Here is a 16,403-nt window from a genome sequence, read left to right as displayed (position 1 = left end):
TAGCAATGTTTTGTTTTCAGACAATGGAACAATAGTGTGAATTAAAGTCATATCTATCAGATACAGATACTTCAAGGAATCTAGGTCAGCCTCTTTTCTGACACACATCTAAGCTGTGCATGAACTATGTCATCTATCACTGGGCAGACGGGGGAGGGGGCAGGAGCTGTCGCTTCCAATTCTTCATCTCTAAGTTCAAAAGAAGAAGTGTGAAAAAGGAAATAACATTTGTCTGCTGATGCTTTAACCCCTGAATGAGAGTGGTTTTAGAGTCTCAATGTGTAGCCATATAATGTATACAAGATACCATGATTATACATGTGTATCAATTGAATATATCTAAGCTAGTACTTATGGTACTCTTTAAAGAATTTTGGGTATATGTTACTTCATTAAATCATCATGGCACTATGAGGTAGGTACCGTTATCACCAGACATCTGAACTTGGGAAACAGAAGGACAAAGAAGTTAACCCGTCTGGAATATCGGGTGGTTTCAGGTCTCTTAAGAGCTGAGTGTGAAACCCCAGCTCACATGTGGGAGGGAAACAGTCTACCACAGAACCACACCCTTCTCCTAACCTGTGGTCTAACTGTTCTTACATAAGGGTGGGATCTAGAGGGACAGGGAAGTAGGCGACTACAGTAACAACAAACTTGGTCTGTTAGGTAGACAGCTCGCAGGCAGGCTCTCCTGCCCCTAACTCACCGAATTCAGCATGCTGCGTAGCATCCCCAGCAGCAAGAAAGCAGATTCTGTGCACACATTGTGGATGGAAGAGACCACCGTCCCGCTGGAGGCGGGAACGCCAAATATAAATGTCCAGATGGAATCCAGATCAAACTGCAGATCAAACAAGCAACAGCCGGTCACTACCTGTTCTTGTTCTAGAGGAGATCTTTAGAAATTCCAGCATCACAAAGAGGTCAGAGCTACTTCCATTCTCTATGGAAGAACCAGCTCACAGTTACCTGCCCACAGCCCGCACCCCCCCCCCCCGACAAAAATCTGGCCACAACCCCCACATGCATCAACAAAATATGAAATTATAAACGTGACAGTCTCAAGCAAGAAGTTTTGAGGCACACAACTAAATCCACTCTTCAAACTCAGCAATGACTCGAATTTGTGTTACTTACAAGTAAGATCTGACAAAATTAGACTTACAAAGAACAATTTACACATCACTTATGAGCATAGCACCTTGCAAGCACCTGGGAAGCACATCCTGCAATGCACAAGTCTCTACCTTGATTCAGTGTAACAGTACTACTTCAGATCTCATGGGAATGTTTGGTCAAATATTGAAGGTGATTTGAGTGCCAGATGGCACTGGATGGAAGCAAATTTGAATTTAAAGGCTAAAGTCTTTATAAAACTACAGACATCAGCCACATTTAGACAATTTTAATAGTCTTCAAGGACAACTCAGATTTTTGCTGGCTTCCTGAAAATGTTGATGTTATTTAGTCATTAAGAAATTAAAATATTTTTCAAATCAAGACTTGTACCTATTCATTGATGTCTGTCTGTGTGTGTATGTGTGTGTGTGTGTGTGTGTACCCAAGGCTGATGCCTGGTGTCTGTCTCTCCTTGATCACTCTCCAGTCTTCATTTTTATGTTTTGAGACAAAGTCTCTTCATTGACCCCGAAGTTCATCAATGACAGGGGGTCACCTGAAGAATGTGCAGCCATGGTGGCTTCTTACTCGGGTTCTGGGGATCTGAACCCAGGTCCTCAGGCTTACACATCAAGCACTTGGCAGACTCAGTATCTCCCCAACCCTCCCTTCATTTTTAACGATCTGAAAGTGAAATCATATTTCTAGGTGAAGTTACATTACTCCAAACAATCCTTTAGACCATCATTACTGTCACCCAAGAACTGTGTGCATAAACCATCATACTCACCATACAGAACAACTATAAGAGAGAAGAAGCAAACCCAAAGCATGTCTTTTTAGGACAATTACCTAGCAAATGTTCAGAGTTTTAAAATTCTCATATCAAACTTTAAACGTCAGAAGTAACAGAATCTGTAAGCTTTACAGTGACACCTTACTAGGTAATTCCTACCTGGCAACCCTGCTTACATCGGCTGCTGGTGACAGGCACACTGACCTGCAGGTTCTCAGGCAGCTCACTCACTGGCTGCTGTAGAAACAAGGCCATGAGGAGAAAATAGAGGGCAGGGACATTCGTGTGCTTAGGGAGGAAAGACTGAAGAACCAGAAACCCGGGAAAATGGCAGGCATCCCGGTTAATCTCCCTGACCGTGGATCTCCCTCCGGCACTCCTGCCCACATTGAATCCTAGAGAAGAGATTAGGGAAGAGAGTTAGCAACAGAACTCACACAAGTAAAGCTAGCTAGCTGCCCACAGCGGACCCCATCTTTAGCCCACTCTCAGCCAACAGCTGACCCATTTTTAGCATGGCTGCCCATCAGTATACAGATTCTGACAGAGAGCTGGGAGAACCAGATGTAAGTCTATGAATGCTTCTCCTAGTGAAACAAACCCTGTTCATTAGAAGAATGACCTTGATCCAAAAGAACAATGTAATAAATACATTTGTCCAAAGAAAGAAAGAAAGAAAGACAGAAAGATAAAGACGACAACCCCCCCCCCCAAAAAAAAACCCCATAAATTTGCAGCCTATGATGGTTTGCATATACTTGGCTCAGGGAGTGGCACTATTAGAAGGAATGGCCTTGTTGGAGAAAGTGTGTAACTCTGGGGCTGGGCTTGGAGACACTCCTCCTAGCTGCCTGAGGATGCTCAGTCTACTTCTGGCTTCCTTAAATGAAGATGTAGAACTCTCAGCTCCTCCTGCACCATGCCTGCCTGGATGCTGCCATGCTCCTGCCTTGATACTGGACTGAACCTCCGAACCTGTAAGCCAGCCCCAATTAAATGTTGTCTTTTATAAAACTTGCATTGGTCATGGTGTCTGTTCACAGCTTCACAGCAAAAACCCTAACTAAGACACAGTCCTTAAATTATGTATGGATTCAGGTTTAAGATTACATGAAGAAAAATGTCTTCCTTATATATCATAATGTGCACTGTGTCAGAAGCTCCCAGGCGTGGAAAGGCACACCCAGGCCCACTGTGGCCGTAGCCCCAACAAGCTGAGTGGGTCACCCAGTGTCTGAAGCTTTTCCAAAAGATTGCTTTGGCTGAGAACATGCACAGGAATCCCGGAAGGAAAGAGCTTCAGCATGCATCCCAAGCGCTGTCCTTCTGCCACCCCACCCCTAGGACAGTGCTCAGTGCAGAGTGAATGTCAGCCAGGCCTCCAATAGAACTCCGTGACCTTCTCAGAGGCCACCAGACAAGTGACTGACTTTCGCTCTGAAGCTATTAAAATTCCAAGTGGAGACACATTTGTTTCTGTTATTTGAGGATAAGAGTAACCATTATTTAACACAATGAAAGAAGTTTACATCTAGGTTGCTTTTAAATATATGTACTTAAAAAAAAAAAGATTTATTTTATGTATAAGTACACTGTAGCCGTCCTCAGACACACCAGAAGAGGGCATCACATCCCATTACAGGTGGTTGTGAGCCACCATGTGGTTGCTGGGAAATGAACTCAGGACCTTTGGAAAAGCAGTCAGTGCTCTTAACTGAGCCATCTCTCCAGCCCCCAAGTATATGTATCTTAATCAATTGCTCAGTGTGACTGAATTGAAAAGAAAAATGTACAGCAATCTACCACGACTGCTCAAACATCACCTCATTTCTGAATCACAACAATCATGTGACTTAGATGCTGACACATACATCTATGTAGATCTATGTTAAGTCGATACATGATTGGACAGTGGAGAGGTGGGCAGAGAAAGGAAGAAAAACGAAAGAGGAACAGAGATTTCGGGGAAGGAATCAAAATGGAGCTCGAGAAGGGTGATCTGGATCCATATCGACTTAATTGGCGTTGGGTAGATATGAATATTCTTATGGGATACTATAGATCTTTTTATCTCTTATAGAAGGGCAGTTTGTATCTTTGTCTGTTGGATGTAATCTTATTGTCTAGAGGGTTTGTGGATTGAGAAGTTACTATATAAACCTGCTTGAAAAGTTACTGGGTTTTGGAGTAATGTTTGTGCTGGGCGGTGGGGTAAAGAAACATGGTGGGGTGGTCGTATCCACTTAGGACAGAAGCAGCAGGGTGGACGGAGTGAACCGCCTGGAAAAGGAATCGAGTCTGTGCGCTCGGCTCCACAGTAGAGCGGCATCCCTGGAGCGAGTCGTGGGGGGCTCATAAAAGGTTAAGCCATCCATTTAAATACTTAATGCAATACACTGTGAGTCAACGTGGCTCAAATTCTGACACCTCCCAACTGTGACTCACTTCAGCCAAAAACAAGTCTTTGCCTTTTAGTGTGTGGGATGTGGGTGATGTACTGCATTTACGGTTCACACAGTCACATGGCAAATGAACCGTTACTGACACAGGAAGTACAAAGATGTGATCCCTCCCACTTGCTAATTATTGAGCTAAAGAGTTAAGAAAGCTGTACATGACAATCAAAGTATAGTCACTTCTACGTCCTAAAACTCCCTGCCGTCGGTTTGAATTTGGAAGACTGTAAGTTTTTCTTTTTATTGTTACTAAAATCCCTAACTCCTAATGGCCACAGAGTATACAAGATTTAGAGGCAGAGAACAGCCACTTACTTTAAACCAGCGAGCTCCTGAAGTCTTACCTAACACAGTTCCAATCTTGTTTGTCAGGACGGAATCTGTCTGCTCCAGCCACCCCCCGCCACTGAGCCCCTCTTTAAACTTGATGAGAATGGGCTGGTTACTCAGCAGGACAACGAGGATCCTCATGGCAGCCGTGACCGTGGTGGGATGCAGGTGTTCTTCCATGAACATCATGATCCAGTCGAAACCCAGTGTCCTGACCAGTTCTTCACAAGCCCTGTTCAAAGACAGATGGCTTCAATGAAACATAGTTTCAGGAGAACTCGCTTTTCCTATTAGAAAGATATGACTGAGTCCCATTTTTGAGACACTGAGTTTCAGGGTTCAAGTCAACCCATTAAAGTCTATGCAAGCCCCATTCTGTTTGACAGGAGGTGACAGTATACAGGACTAGTGGCGCTCTCCCCTGACCCTCCTCAACAGGGTCTCACTATACAGCCCTGGCTGGCCTTGAACACAGAGACCCTGCCTCTGCCTCCTGAGTGCTGGGGTTAAAGGTGTGTATCCCCACTGCTCAGCCAGGATTATCAATTCTTAAAAAAGGTTTCACTTACTGTAAGTTAATGTTTGTCTTTTCTTTAGATGTATACACTAGCTTTAGCAAGATGTCTAGAAGTCTGTTCCTCAAAAGTATAAGATTAGCAGACACAAGACCTCCAAACTCCTCTTCTGCTCCTAAAAGAAAAAAAAAAAAAAAACACACACATGTAACACCCCAGAAGTAACAGATAAAACACCCAGCCTGCACCTTAAAATCTCTATGAAAACACTTTCTTTAGAAGGGCTTTTCGCTGCAGCAGGTAAGAAAATGAATCAGATAAATACTTTCTCTTTAGCGCCCTGACAATTATTCACATATGCCTCCAACATTATCAAGAGCTGTGACAGTGAGAATCTTAGTCCTCTTTTATATTTTAACTAATATTCTCCTCCTTCCAAAGTAGGAGGAAGCCATCCATTAAAACTGTATGAATAAAAACAATGATTCCCACAAACCCTTCCCAGGCAGGTCACTGACCTCCTCTGTCTTTGTAGAAACAGGCAATGTGGCACTGGGGACTGAGTTCCTAGAACAGGTAACGCCCACCTCAAACCTTTGATATACAGGGCAGAACTTTCCAATTATGAAGACTTGGAATGTTGCAGATCTAAACTCAGATGTCCTTAGACTGTCCCAAGCTTACGATGCCCTTTGTGTCTGCACTAAGGCCTTTGAGACTATGTGGTGAAACCTTTGGAAATGAAGCAGCTCAGCAGTGACACAGTTCAGAGAACCTTCGAGATGACAACTGATCTGACTGCAGACATTTCCCTGCCAATGTCTCCTGCTGCCCCATTTGTCCACCTGTGCATTTGAAAATCTTGGCTTACTCTGTTCTGTAAACTTCCTGAAACCTGTTATCTGAGGCCACCTGAACCTATGTCCCCAGGGCATGACCACTCATTACTGGCTCAAGAAGAAACTTTCTTTTGGTCTCTTTGAGATGAGAGCTATGTTTGATGTTAAAATTATTCTTTAATGTTTGAAAAGAGAAATCATTAGCTTATTCAACAAATAGAATACATAAGACAAGGTTAGAATTGTAGACCTCGGAACAGAGGCATAGTCCACAAAAAGGCACAAAAGAACTCAGAGTAGGACTGACTTGGAGGTCCTCAGCCAAGTGTCCCGAGAGCCCAGAGTGTGGATATCACTAGCCCACAGTACCAGACATGCTGCACCATGAGAATGCTGTGTAGCTAGCATTTCAAAACAGCCTGAACTGTGGTTTTATGCATCTACTTGTTTGTCTCCTGGAGTAATTTAAACTTTACACTGTCCTTTCAATGTGGACTTAGCTGACTGTGGTCATAAACTAACACTCTGGAGGCAAAAACAGGCAGATCTCTGAGTTCAAGGCCAGTCTCATCTGTACCATGAGGTCCAGACCAGCTTGAAACACACAATGAAAATTAGTAAATTTAGCTGGGTATAGCAGTACGTGACTTTAACCCCAGCACTCAGAAATGCAGAGGAGCCGGGATTATGTAGTGGGTTAGGCCAGCCAAAGATATAAAGTAAGATCACCCTAAAGTGAATATATTGCTTTATTCTTTACGATGCTTCAGGTTTAACAAAGGGGGACCCAAGAATAATTCTTCCAAGTAGTTAAAAGCATGAGCAAAATCATAGCACAGTTGCTTAAAAAAAAATCACTTGCTATAAATTAACAATATGCATAGAAAATTGAAACTCTTAAAAAATCCTTACTAATTTTTATTTGACTGTCTATTAATACCATGTCCCTGCTTTTCAGACACAATTGAAAGCCCTGAGCTGCATCTGAAGGTGGCTCCCAGGTTCGTGTCTCACTGCTGACAGACTGTTCACGTCATTTCACACCAACTGACTTATCAGTGTTGGGCGCCATTTCATCCAAGCTACTTTGGGAAAGGTGTGTATCCTGAACACTAGATCTACTTGAAAGAAAAATCATGTGGTTTTATTTATTTGTTATTTATTTATTTATTTATTTGGGGCTATCATATCATATTCAATACAACTCACAGTGAACATATAATGACTGTCAACCACACATTATTCGTTCAACCGGCAAAAGGCAAGGAGAACAGCCTGATCAATTAGCTTCTCGAAGGAAAATTAGCTATTTGTACATCCATTCAACAGCACTCACCACCGAGAACTTACAACTGAATATGTCGAGGACAGAGAAATGTCTCTGCTGCCTCATGTGTATAATTGGAATAAAAGTATGATATGTTTCAATGATTTCTGAAGCATTTTTGTTTTCCAGTTGGTATCTTTTCAGCTTATATTAACAAAGAGCTTATAAGTAACTTTTGCATGTGGTAAATTAAGTTAAAAGCTTATATTTGCCCCCCTTAGGAAAGAGATCCTTCCTAATGCACTGTGGGAAGGGGCTGTGGGGGAGAGATGAAAACTGGAACAGGAGGATTAAATGGGGAGGGGGAGGAAGAGAAGGAAGAGGGAGGGAAGTTGGGCTTGGAACAGTTAAAGAAAGGGATCACGTGGAAGCCTGATGTAGTAGAACTTGTTAAAATGTATACATATATAAGATAAATATAGTCAGCAATCAGCAAGTGAAACCTCCTGTGATGAGTATGGGCTACATTTAACAAGTTATTGGCCAAAGGGACACCATAGAAACCCCAAACAACACAACTGTACTGGCTGGTTTTGTGTCAACTTGACACACACTGAAGTTATCAGAGAAAAGAGCCTCCCTTGAGGAAATGCCTCCATGAGAGGCATTTTCAATTGGCGATCAAGGTGGGGAAGGCCCAGCACATTGTGGGTGGTGCCATCCCTGGGCTGATAATCTTGGCTTCTATATGAAAGCAGGCTAAGCAAGGTAGGGAAAGCAAGCCAGTAAGTAAGCAGCATCCCTCCATGGCCTCTGCATCACCTCCTGCTTCCTGCCCTGCTTGAGTCCCAGTCCTGACTTCCTTTGGTGATGAACAGCAGTGTGGAAGTGTTTGCTGAATAAACCTTTGCTCCCCAACTTGCTTCTTGGTCATGATGTCTTGTACAGGAATAGAAACTTTGACTAAGACACCAACCTATTGCCAAGACAACTGGATACATACTCACTGACGTGGAAAAAAAATCAAGTTGCTACCCATGTCGAGCTTTTGCCCCTCCTGACTATGGTACAGGTGCTCTGCAGACCACTGGAGGAGGAAGGTACACACCAAGCTAGCCACAAACCCTGTGATCTACGACGCTGGCTGCCTGTAACACACTCTAGTGCAAAAAGTTGTAAAAGTAAGCAAGCACTATCTGTGATGGAACCCATGCCCCAACCTGCTCAAGTGGTCAGAACCTCTAATTGCTCAACACTTACCATGGAAATGATGATGCTGGAGACACAGACATAATATGAAAAATCAAGTAATTTCAATTATAAGAGAAGTGTACACCATCAATCTAAGATCAGAAGAGATTTCACATCCCTTAAAATTGTGAGTCCACACTATACTTCTGCACACTACACAGATCTGTTATAAGATAAAGATTATTTATGAAAAGCCAAACACTGTGACCTAAAGGGAAGTCACACATTGTCACATGTGATTCCGCCCAGCTTGGGTCATGAGGGCAGAACAATTAGTTGATAATTTCCTTTGGCCAACTCACCAGTGTCAGGTTTTTCTTCATTGTTTACTTCCATAACCACGAATTTCTCACAAACAGCAAAGGTAGGCAAAGTAGAAGAAATGAACTGGCCAAACCTTTAAGTAAAGCAGAAAATAATAAGGTTTCATCTTTCTTTTCCCCCAAATAACAAAAAAATGAGAACACACACACACACACACACACACACACACACACACACACACATACACACACACACACACACACACACACACACACACACACACACACACACACACACACGATAGAGCAAACTCTCCCATGTGAAGGTGTGAGCATCTGTGTGTATGTGGAGGCCAGAAAATGACACTGGTCTGGGTGTGACACACGTGTGAGGTTTAACAGGCCTTTCATGTCTAGGTCAGCCAGTGTTTGCCTCATTTCTACTCCCCTTCCTGTGCTTTGTTTACACACTACTGGCAATGCAGTTGTCACATGACCATGGGGACCAATTCCATTCACCTCTCTCATCTCTGTCCCAGGTAAGAGAGACAAACCCACCTGAGCAGATCGTTGCTGTTAGGGAAGCCCTGCAGCAGGAAGCTCAGCACATTACTAATAGCAGCAATGGTTGGCTGGGACAAGGACATGTCTCGAAGCGTCAGGAGTAGCTTGGGGATCAGCTGAAATTCCCTCATTAACTTGGCATTCTTGGAAGCTTCACTGCAAGAGACAGACGACTTAACACACCGTAGGATGCTCTCTCCTACAACCGAACAGCTAACCACACTGTGCTGACTGGTACCTGGATTCTGTGAGCAGTTCTATGAAGTGTTCAAATAAAGAAAGATGGAGCTCATACGGGGCATGAAGCCAGACCTGTAGGAAAACACAAACAACAGTTTGTTTGAGGTTGCAAACAATACCACTGTTAGTACTGCAAAAGCAAATACAGCACATGGGATGACCTTTAGTTACATATGTAGCTGGATACAGCAGGACATAGAGGAGAAAAATCAATCACTATAAACTGACCCAAAATCATAGGAAATGGAAGTAGCAGTCAGGAAAGTGATCATAATGACATTTTTAAAGTGTGGAGAAATAGAAAACAGCCAACCAGAAGTGCATTTCATGCAAAAGCATCTTTTCACAAACAAAACAAAACAGAGGGAGAAAAAAAAAATCCTCTTCAGATGGGAGAATTCCTTCCCAGCAGACCTCTGCTATGAAGAGAAGCAATGCAAGAGCAAGACAGATTCCAGATACACAACTAAAGACTAGTCAGGCCGAGATGCCTCAGCCTCGGGGCCCAGCACCTCATCAGCTGGTGCACAACTGTCTGTAACTCCCGCTCCAGGAGCTCCGAAGCCCCATTGCAGCCTCTTTGGGTATTACATATAGACACAAACACACTTAAAAAAATAAAAATAAGGCTCTGAAAATGATAAAGAGTTGTAAAACTAATATATATCTGAGCAAATAAAGGTTTTTTAGATGCAAAAAACTGGGGGAAAAACCCCACTAATCTAGAAATAATAAAATTAAAAATAAAAAACTTGTGGCTTGGTAAAGAAAGCAGTTTCAGGAAGCCAGAGTATACAGGCACTGCGAAATGAAGCCAAAATTTGGTATGTAACTAAATTTAAACATTAAATATTAATCACAAATTTGAAGCCAGAGCAAATTCTTGAGGAAGCAAAGGCCAGCAGGCTTGGGTGAGTCTTCTTACTACATGGGCCAGGGGGCTTCAGTGGGTCTCCTTACTACATGGGCCAGTGGACTTCAGTGGGTCTCCTTACTACATGGGCCAGGGGACTTGGGTGGGTTTCTTTACTCCATGGGCCAGAGGACTTGGGTGGGTTTCTTTACTCCATGGGCCAGGGGACTTGGGTGGGTTTCTTTACTCCATGGGTCAGTGGACTTCAGTGGGTCTCCTTACTACATGGGCCAGTGGACTTCAGTGGGTCTCCTTACTACATGGGCCAGTGGACTTCAGTGGGTCTCCTTACTACATGGGCCAGGGGGCTTCAGTGGGTCTCCTTACTACATGGGCCAGTGGACTTCAGTGGGTCTCCTTACTACATGGGCCAGGGGGCTTCAGTGGGTCTTCTGGCACAAGCCAGAGGGTCTTCTCATTGCTATTATCTCTCTGTGGCCTTTTAACTTCACCCTTTTCTTTGTTTTCTCTCCCAATGGACTAGCCAGCAGCCTGGATTCATGGGCTGTGTGTCTTTATACCTTTATCAGCTACTGCGGTGCTTGGCTCAATCAAAGGAGTGTCAGGTATGGTGGCACACACCATTAATCTTAGCAACCAGGAGGCAGACGTAGGTGGTTCTACAAGACTTCAAGGCCAGCCTGGTCTACATAGTAATTTCGAGGGCAGACAGAAATAATGATAATGATGATGAGGAGGAGGAGGAAGACAGCCCCTATTATGTCCAAAGACATCCAAGAACTAGAACTTTGGAAACTTTATTGTGCAGAAGAGAGATATCTATACAAATTCTTGAAGATGTAATATAATTGTCTTTCTAAAGAATGAGCCCTCCAAAGGTGGACAGCATAACCTGAGGAGAAAGTGAGTTATCCCAGCACGTATGAGGAGAGCTCATTGAGAAGCTCATTAGGATCAGTGGAGGCAGAAAGGGCAGACATGCACAGAGCAAGGGTGAAATCGATAGGATTTCAATCCTATGGATCAGTGGGGTAACTGACAGACTGAAGCGAGAATGCCAAGTTCCGCTAAGGCGTTGCTAGGGTGCAACAACAGAAACATTGGGCATGAAGTCAGAAGTAAGCCTTGAATTGGATGCCAAGAGACAAGATGTGAAAGGTGAACATGCCCTCCAGAGATGAAGCCTGCATGAGAATGTCATCGAGACAAAATCATTATTAAGAGAAGCGGGGTGGGTAAAGGGCCAGGAGGCTGGTCATGCCTGAGAGCTGGCAGAAGACGGAGCTGTAAAGAGAAAGCAATTACACAAGCTGACTGGTGTAGATGGGCTGAGTACAGGGATGGATTTCTATTCACAAGGACACCATGAAGACGCTCTAAAAATACAGCTCATTAATGTGGTGAGGGTGTGTTGTTTGTTGGCTGAACCAAACACTGTGCTGGAGTCATGATAAAAGGCTGAGCTGGGACATAGTACCTATAAGCATTGCTTATAGTAGGTCCTGGTGACATTTAGTACAGTGACATGGAGTGGAGAGAGATTCAAGGTTCCATGAGCCAAGGCCACAAGCACACAGTGTGTCAGGGGAGGGTAGGACATGCTAAGAAGCAGCGAGAAACTTGGTCTTTTGGTTGTTTTTTTCACAACAGGGTTTCTCTGTATAGCCCTGACCGGCCTCAAACTCAGAGATCCTCCTGCCTCTGCCTCCTGAGTGCTGGGATTAAAGGCATGAGCTGCCACTGCCTGGCTGAAAACTTTGTTCTCTAGGGCAAACATTCTTTTACTATGACTCAGCTAATAATCCAAATTAAATGTCTACATTCTATTTATTGTAGCAAAGTTTATATCAGAATTGCTTAATGGAAATGCTTCCTTCTTCAAACGCCTGACACAGCGGGATGGGCAGTGTCAGGTTTTGTATCGTGTCTGATTTCTGTAACATTTGTTGTGGGGGATATACCTGGAGAAAAGGAAATGTATTTATTCTACGTCTTAGACACTGATATGGTCATCAGGAAATTACGATTTCAGAGGCGTATCTACGAGATAAAACAGTTTAACTCACTCATGATACAGAGAAAGAAATGAATCTGTCAACTTTACATTGCTCGTCAATGTGTATACTTACTTCAAAATCACAGAGCAGGTCCTGGAAGGCAGTGGGATTGGGGATGATGGATGTCTCGTGGCCACTGTCCACGGTTCCCACCAGGGAGAAGGTCAGGTGGAGAATGTGGCTGTTGAGAAGGGACCGCCTCTTTTTAAGCAGCATTGCCAGCAGCTGGGGGAAGAAGCAGAGCGGGCTGTTGACAGATGGGCATGCAGCTCACACTCCAGACACTGGGCCTTGAGGGTGCTAGTCTAATCAACAGGCCTAAGCTCATGACTTAATGGCATCATGGCAGGTGAGGCTCTCACTGGGAAAAACAAGCCACTGGGATGTACCTGGAAAAACCACTTGAATTCTCAGGCACAACAATGGTACATCCATTGTTTAATGTTTCCAGTAAATAAGGCACCTAAAGATGGAGGGGTGTGACCTGGAAGGGAGCCACAAAGAAAATGGGGAGAGCTGAGACAGATCATCAACCCCAAGCTCCTTCACGCAAGAGCCAGTATGATCCAATTTCACTTCATTCTCTTTTGTATCAAGAGACAGAATGTATAAGCAAGCAAACTGATCTGAAAATATAGTTGGTTTTCTCTATACATGGGTTTTATTTTCTGATTTTATTGGATTTTATTTACATTTCAAATGTTACCCCATCACCCCTCCCCCTGCTTCTATGAGGGTGTTCACCAACCCACCCACCCACACTGATATTCCCCTACACTGCGGCATCAAGCCTTGGCCTAACAAGGCCATCCTCTGCTACATATGCAGCTGAAGCCATGGGTCTGTCCATGTGTACTCTTTGGATAGTGGTTTAATCTCTAGGAGCTCTGGTTGGTTGATGTTGTTTTTATGGGGTTGCAAACTCCTTCAAATCCTTCAATTCTTCCTCTAACTCCTCCATTAAAAACCCCATTCTCACTCAGTCCAATGGTTTACTGTGAGCATCCACCTTTGTATTTGTCAGGCTCTGGCAGAGCCTCTCAGGAGACAGCTATATCAGGCTCCTGTCAGCATGCACTTCTGGGCATCAGCAACATTGTCTGGGTTTGGTGGCTGAATATGGGTTGGATCCCCAGGTGGGGCAGTCCTCTGGATTGCCTTTCCTTCAGTTTCTGTTTCAAGCTTTGTCTCCATATTTCCTCCTGAGAATATTTTTGTTCCTCCTTCTAAGAAGGACTGAAACATCCACACTTTGGTCATCCTTCAATAGAGGGCTACTATCCAATATATACCAAAAAAAAAAAAAAAAAAAAAAAAAAAAAAAAAAAAAAACCAAAACAAAACAAAACCCTCAAGAAATTTGACTCCAGAGAATCAAATAACCCTACTAAAAATAGGGGTACAGAGCTAAACAAAAAATTCTCAACTAAGAAATATCGAATGGCTGAAAAGCACCTAAAGAAATGCTTAACATCCTTAGTTATCAGGAAAATACAGATCAAAACAACCCTGAGATTCCACCTCACACCAGTCAGAATGGCTAAGATCAAAAACTCAGGTAACAGTAGATGCTGGCAAGGATGTGGAAAAAGAGGAACATTCCTCCATTGTTGGTGGGATTGCAAGCTGGTACAACCACTCTGGATATCAGTCTGTCAGTTTCTCAGAAAACTGGACATAGAATAGGTTTCATAGAAAATTGGACTTCCAGGCTATACCACTCCTGGGCATATTACCCAAAAGTAGCTCCAACATCTAACAAGAACACATGTTCCGTCATGTTCATAGCAGCCTTATTTATAATAGCCAGAAGCTGGAAAGAACCCAGATGTCCTTCAACAGAGGAATGGATACAGAAAATGTGGTACATCTACACAATGGAGTACTATTCAGCTATTAAAAACAATGACTTCATGAAATTCTTAGGAAAATGGATGTATCTAGAAAATATCATCCTGAGTGAGGTAACCCAGTCACAAAAATATGCCCATGGTATGCACTCACTGATAAGTGGATATTAGCCCAAAGCTCAGAATACCCAAGATACAATCCACAGACTACATGAAGCTCAAGAAGAAGAAAGACCAAAGTGTGGACGCTTCAGCCCCTCTTAGAAGGGGAAACAAAAAATATCCATGGGTGTTAAATGTACAGATTAAGTCAAATGAAAATCCAAAATATCTTATTTAGAAATTATGTACAGATATTTCCTATAATTATCCCTTAACTACTACCCTAAGTAATAACTGTAGTATAGCATTCACACTGGAGTGATAACTATCGCAGAGATTATTCCAGCACGGTAGGTACACCCAGGTGGTGTGCCAAGCATCATAATTCTATGAGGTGCACATGGAGACAGAGCAAAGTCCTGGAACCATTCCTCAGGACAGTGAGAGTCCACACAGAGCATCAGAAGCATCAAAGCTGAAACAACGCAGTCTACTGAACATGTGAGTGAATGAGGGGAAACTTAAGGAACCAAATGAAACCAATCAAACCACACACACACTTCTCACTTCCTGTGTTTTGATGTGTCTAATATATGCCAATGGCATTTAAGTTTGCTTAGACAATATAGTTCTTCCGGAGTTTTCAGAACTGTGAATCAATGAGCTCATCTAGGGCAGAGTGAGGTAAGAGCAAAGCCCCGCCCACAGACCTGGTATCCCTTGATCCTTTCCATCTCCTTGCTTGCCAGTGGGTTGCTCTTGACCACACAAACCAGTGCCTTGACTGCTGCATACAAGCCTTCCACATCAGAGGCCATGGCCACTAGTCCTAGGATGGCTGCTGCTCCTCCAATATACTGCAAAGTAGTGGCGACAGGCTTAGGGACAAACGTTCTTACTCCTGATTAAAAAGAAGAGTAAAAATAATTACAATAAATTAATTGTGTAAACAAGACATACACAAGTCATACTAAGTAGTTTGCTTATAGTCATACATATCATTCCTAAAATAAAATAGAAAAGAGGAATTCGGGAGAAGGTAATAGAGGTTAATTTACATACTCCCAGGAAGGTGTGAGAAGAGCATACAGGATGGGTTTAGAGCAAGCATCAATTATCCAGTATATGGTGCTGGGCAAGAGGCAGAGACACAGAGGTCACCAGAATGTAATCCGAGTCCTTAACAGTTCCTGATGGGACTACACTTGGGAAACTGGCTGAGGTTCAGGGATGATGCTACTGTACTTGAAGTGTGTATTAATGTTCTGGTGAATGGTATGTGCCTGTTCTCTAGGGTTGAGTTTTTAGAATGTAGAACTAGATGGTGGAGAGATGGCTCAGCAGGTGAGCATGCAGTCTATGCTCTCAGAGGACCAGAGTTCAATCCTCAGCACACGTGCTACGTGGCTAACAACCTCCTGTAACACCAGTTCCAGGGGACCCAATGTGTTCAGCCTCTGAGGGTACCTGCACACAGGTACAACCTCACCTCTCCATATTCACATAATTAAATATAAAAAACTTAAAACGTACTTGGGAACTTTAGTTCCTATTACTAAGAAGGATGGAGGAAGAGCACTTAAACCTAAGATTTTGTGATCAGCTGCAACATAAAAGATACAGGGAATCACTATCTTATACATAGCCAAGATCCATCCCACCGCACACTAACATACATTTCAAATGCAAAGGCATCATATGGGGTGACAAACTAACAGAGCCCCAACTAGCACCAGGCAAAGGAAACATTTCAAGTTGTTGGTCAGGAGAGTCCAAGAGAATCCCAAAACAATATGGTTTATGCCTATAGCCCTTACTTGTGTCCCTACTGCTAAAACACCTCATCCTTTGGATACAGGACTTGGCAGATCTGAGCT

At 43.3% G+C, this 16,403-nt stretch overlaps 1 protein-coding gene across 3 annotated transcripts in view; it reads right to left on the bottom strand.

Moving 5' to 3' along the window:
* Window positions 1-16,403, bottom strand: part of WDFY3 (WD repeat and FYVE domain containing 3) — a 217,632-nt gene that overhangs the window by 56,035 nt on the left and 145,194 nt on the right. For 2 of the 3 annotated variants that reach the window (XM_080924896.1, XM_080924897.1), the window contains exons 25-33: window positions 15,237-15,427; window positions 12,647-12,799; window positions 9,642-9,715; window positions 9,398-9,559; window positions 8,879-8,973; window positions 5,274-5,394; window positions 4,719-4,936; window positions 2,078-2,313; window positions 710-844 (exon numbers count right to left, since the gene is read on the bottom strand). In XM_080924896.1, coding sequence (XP_080781022.1) covers window positions 710-844; window positions 2,078-2,313; window positions 4,719-4,936; window positions 5,274-5,394; window positions 8,879-8,973; window positions 9,398-9,559; window positions 9,642-9,715; window positions 12,647-12,799; window positions 15,237-15,427 — 1,385 coding nt within the window. The remainder of the gene's footprint in view (window positions 1-709; window positions 845-2,077; window positions 2,314-4,718; window positions 4,937-5,273; window positions 5,395-8,878; window positions 8,974-9,397; window positions 9,560-9,641; window positions 9,716-12,646; window positions 12,800-15,236; window positions 15,428-16,403) is intronic. The other variant, XM_080924898.1, reaches the window with a different exon arrangement.

Source organism: Micromys minutus (assembly GCF_963924665.1).
Source record: "Micromys minutus genome assembly, chromosome: 11".
NCBI lineage: Eukaryota > Metazoa > Chordata > Mammalia > Rodentia > Muridae > Micromys > Micromys minutus.
Note: the sequence above shows the minus strand (reverse complement) of the source record. Positions and strands in the feature narration are given on the sequence as shown.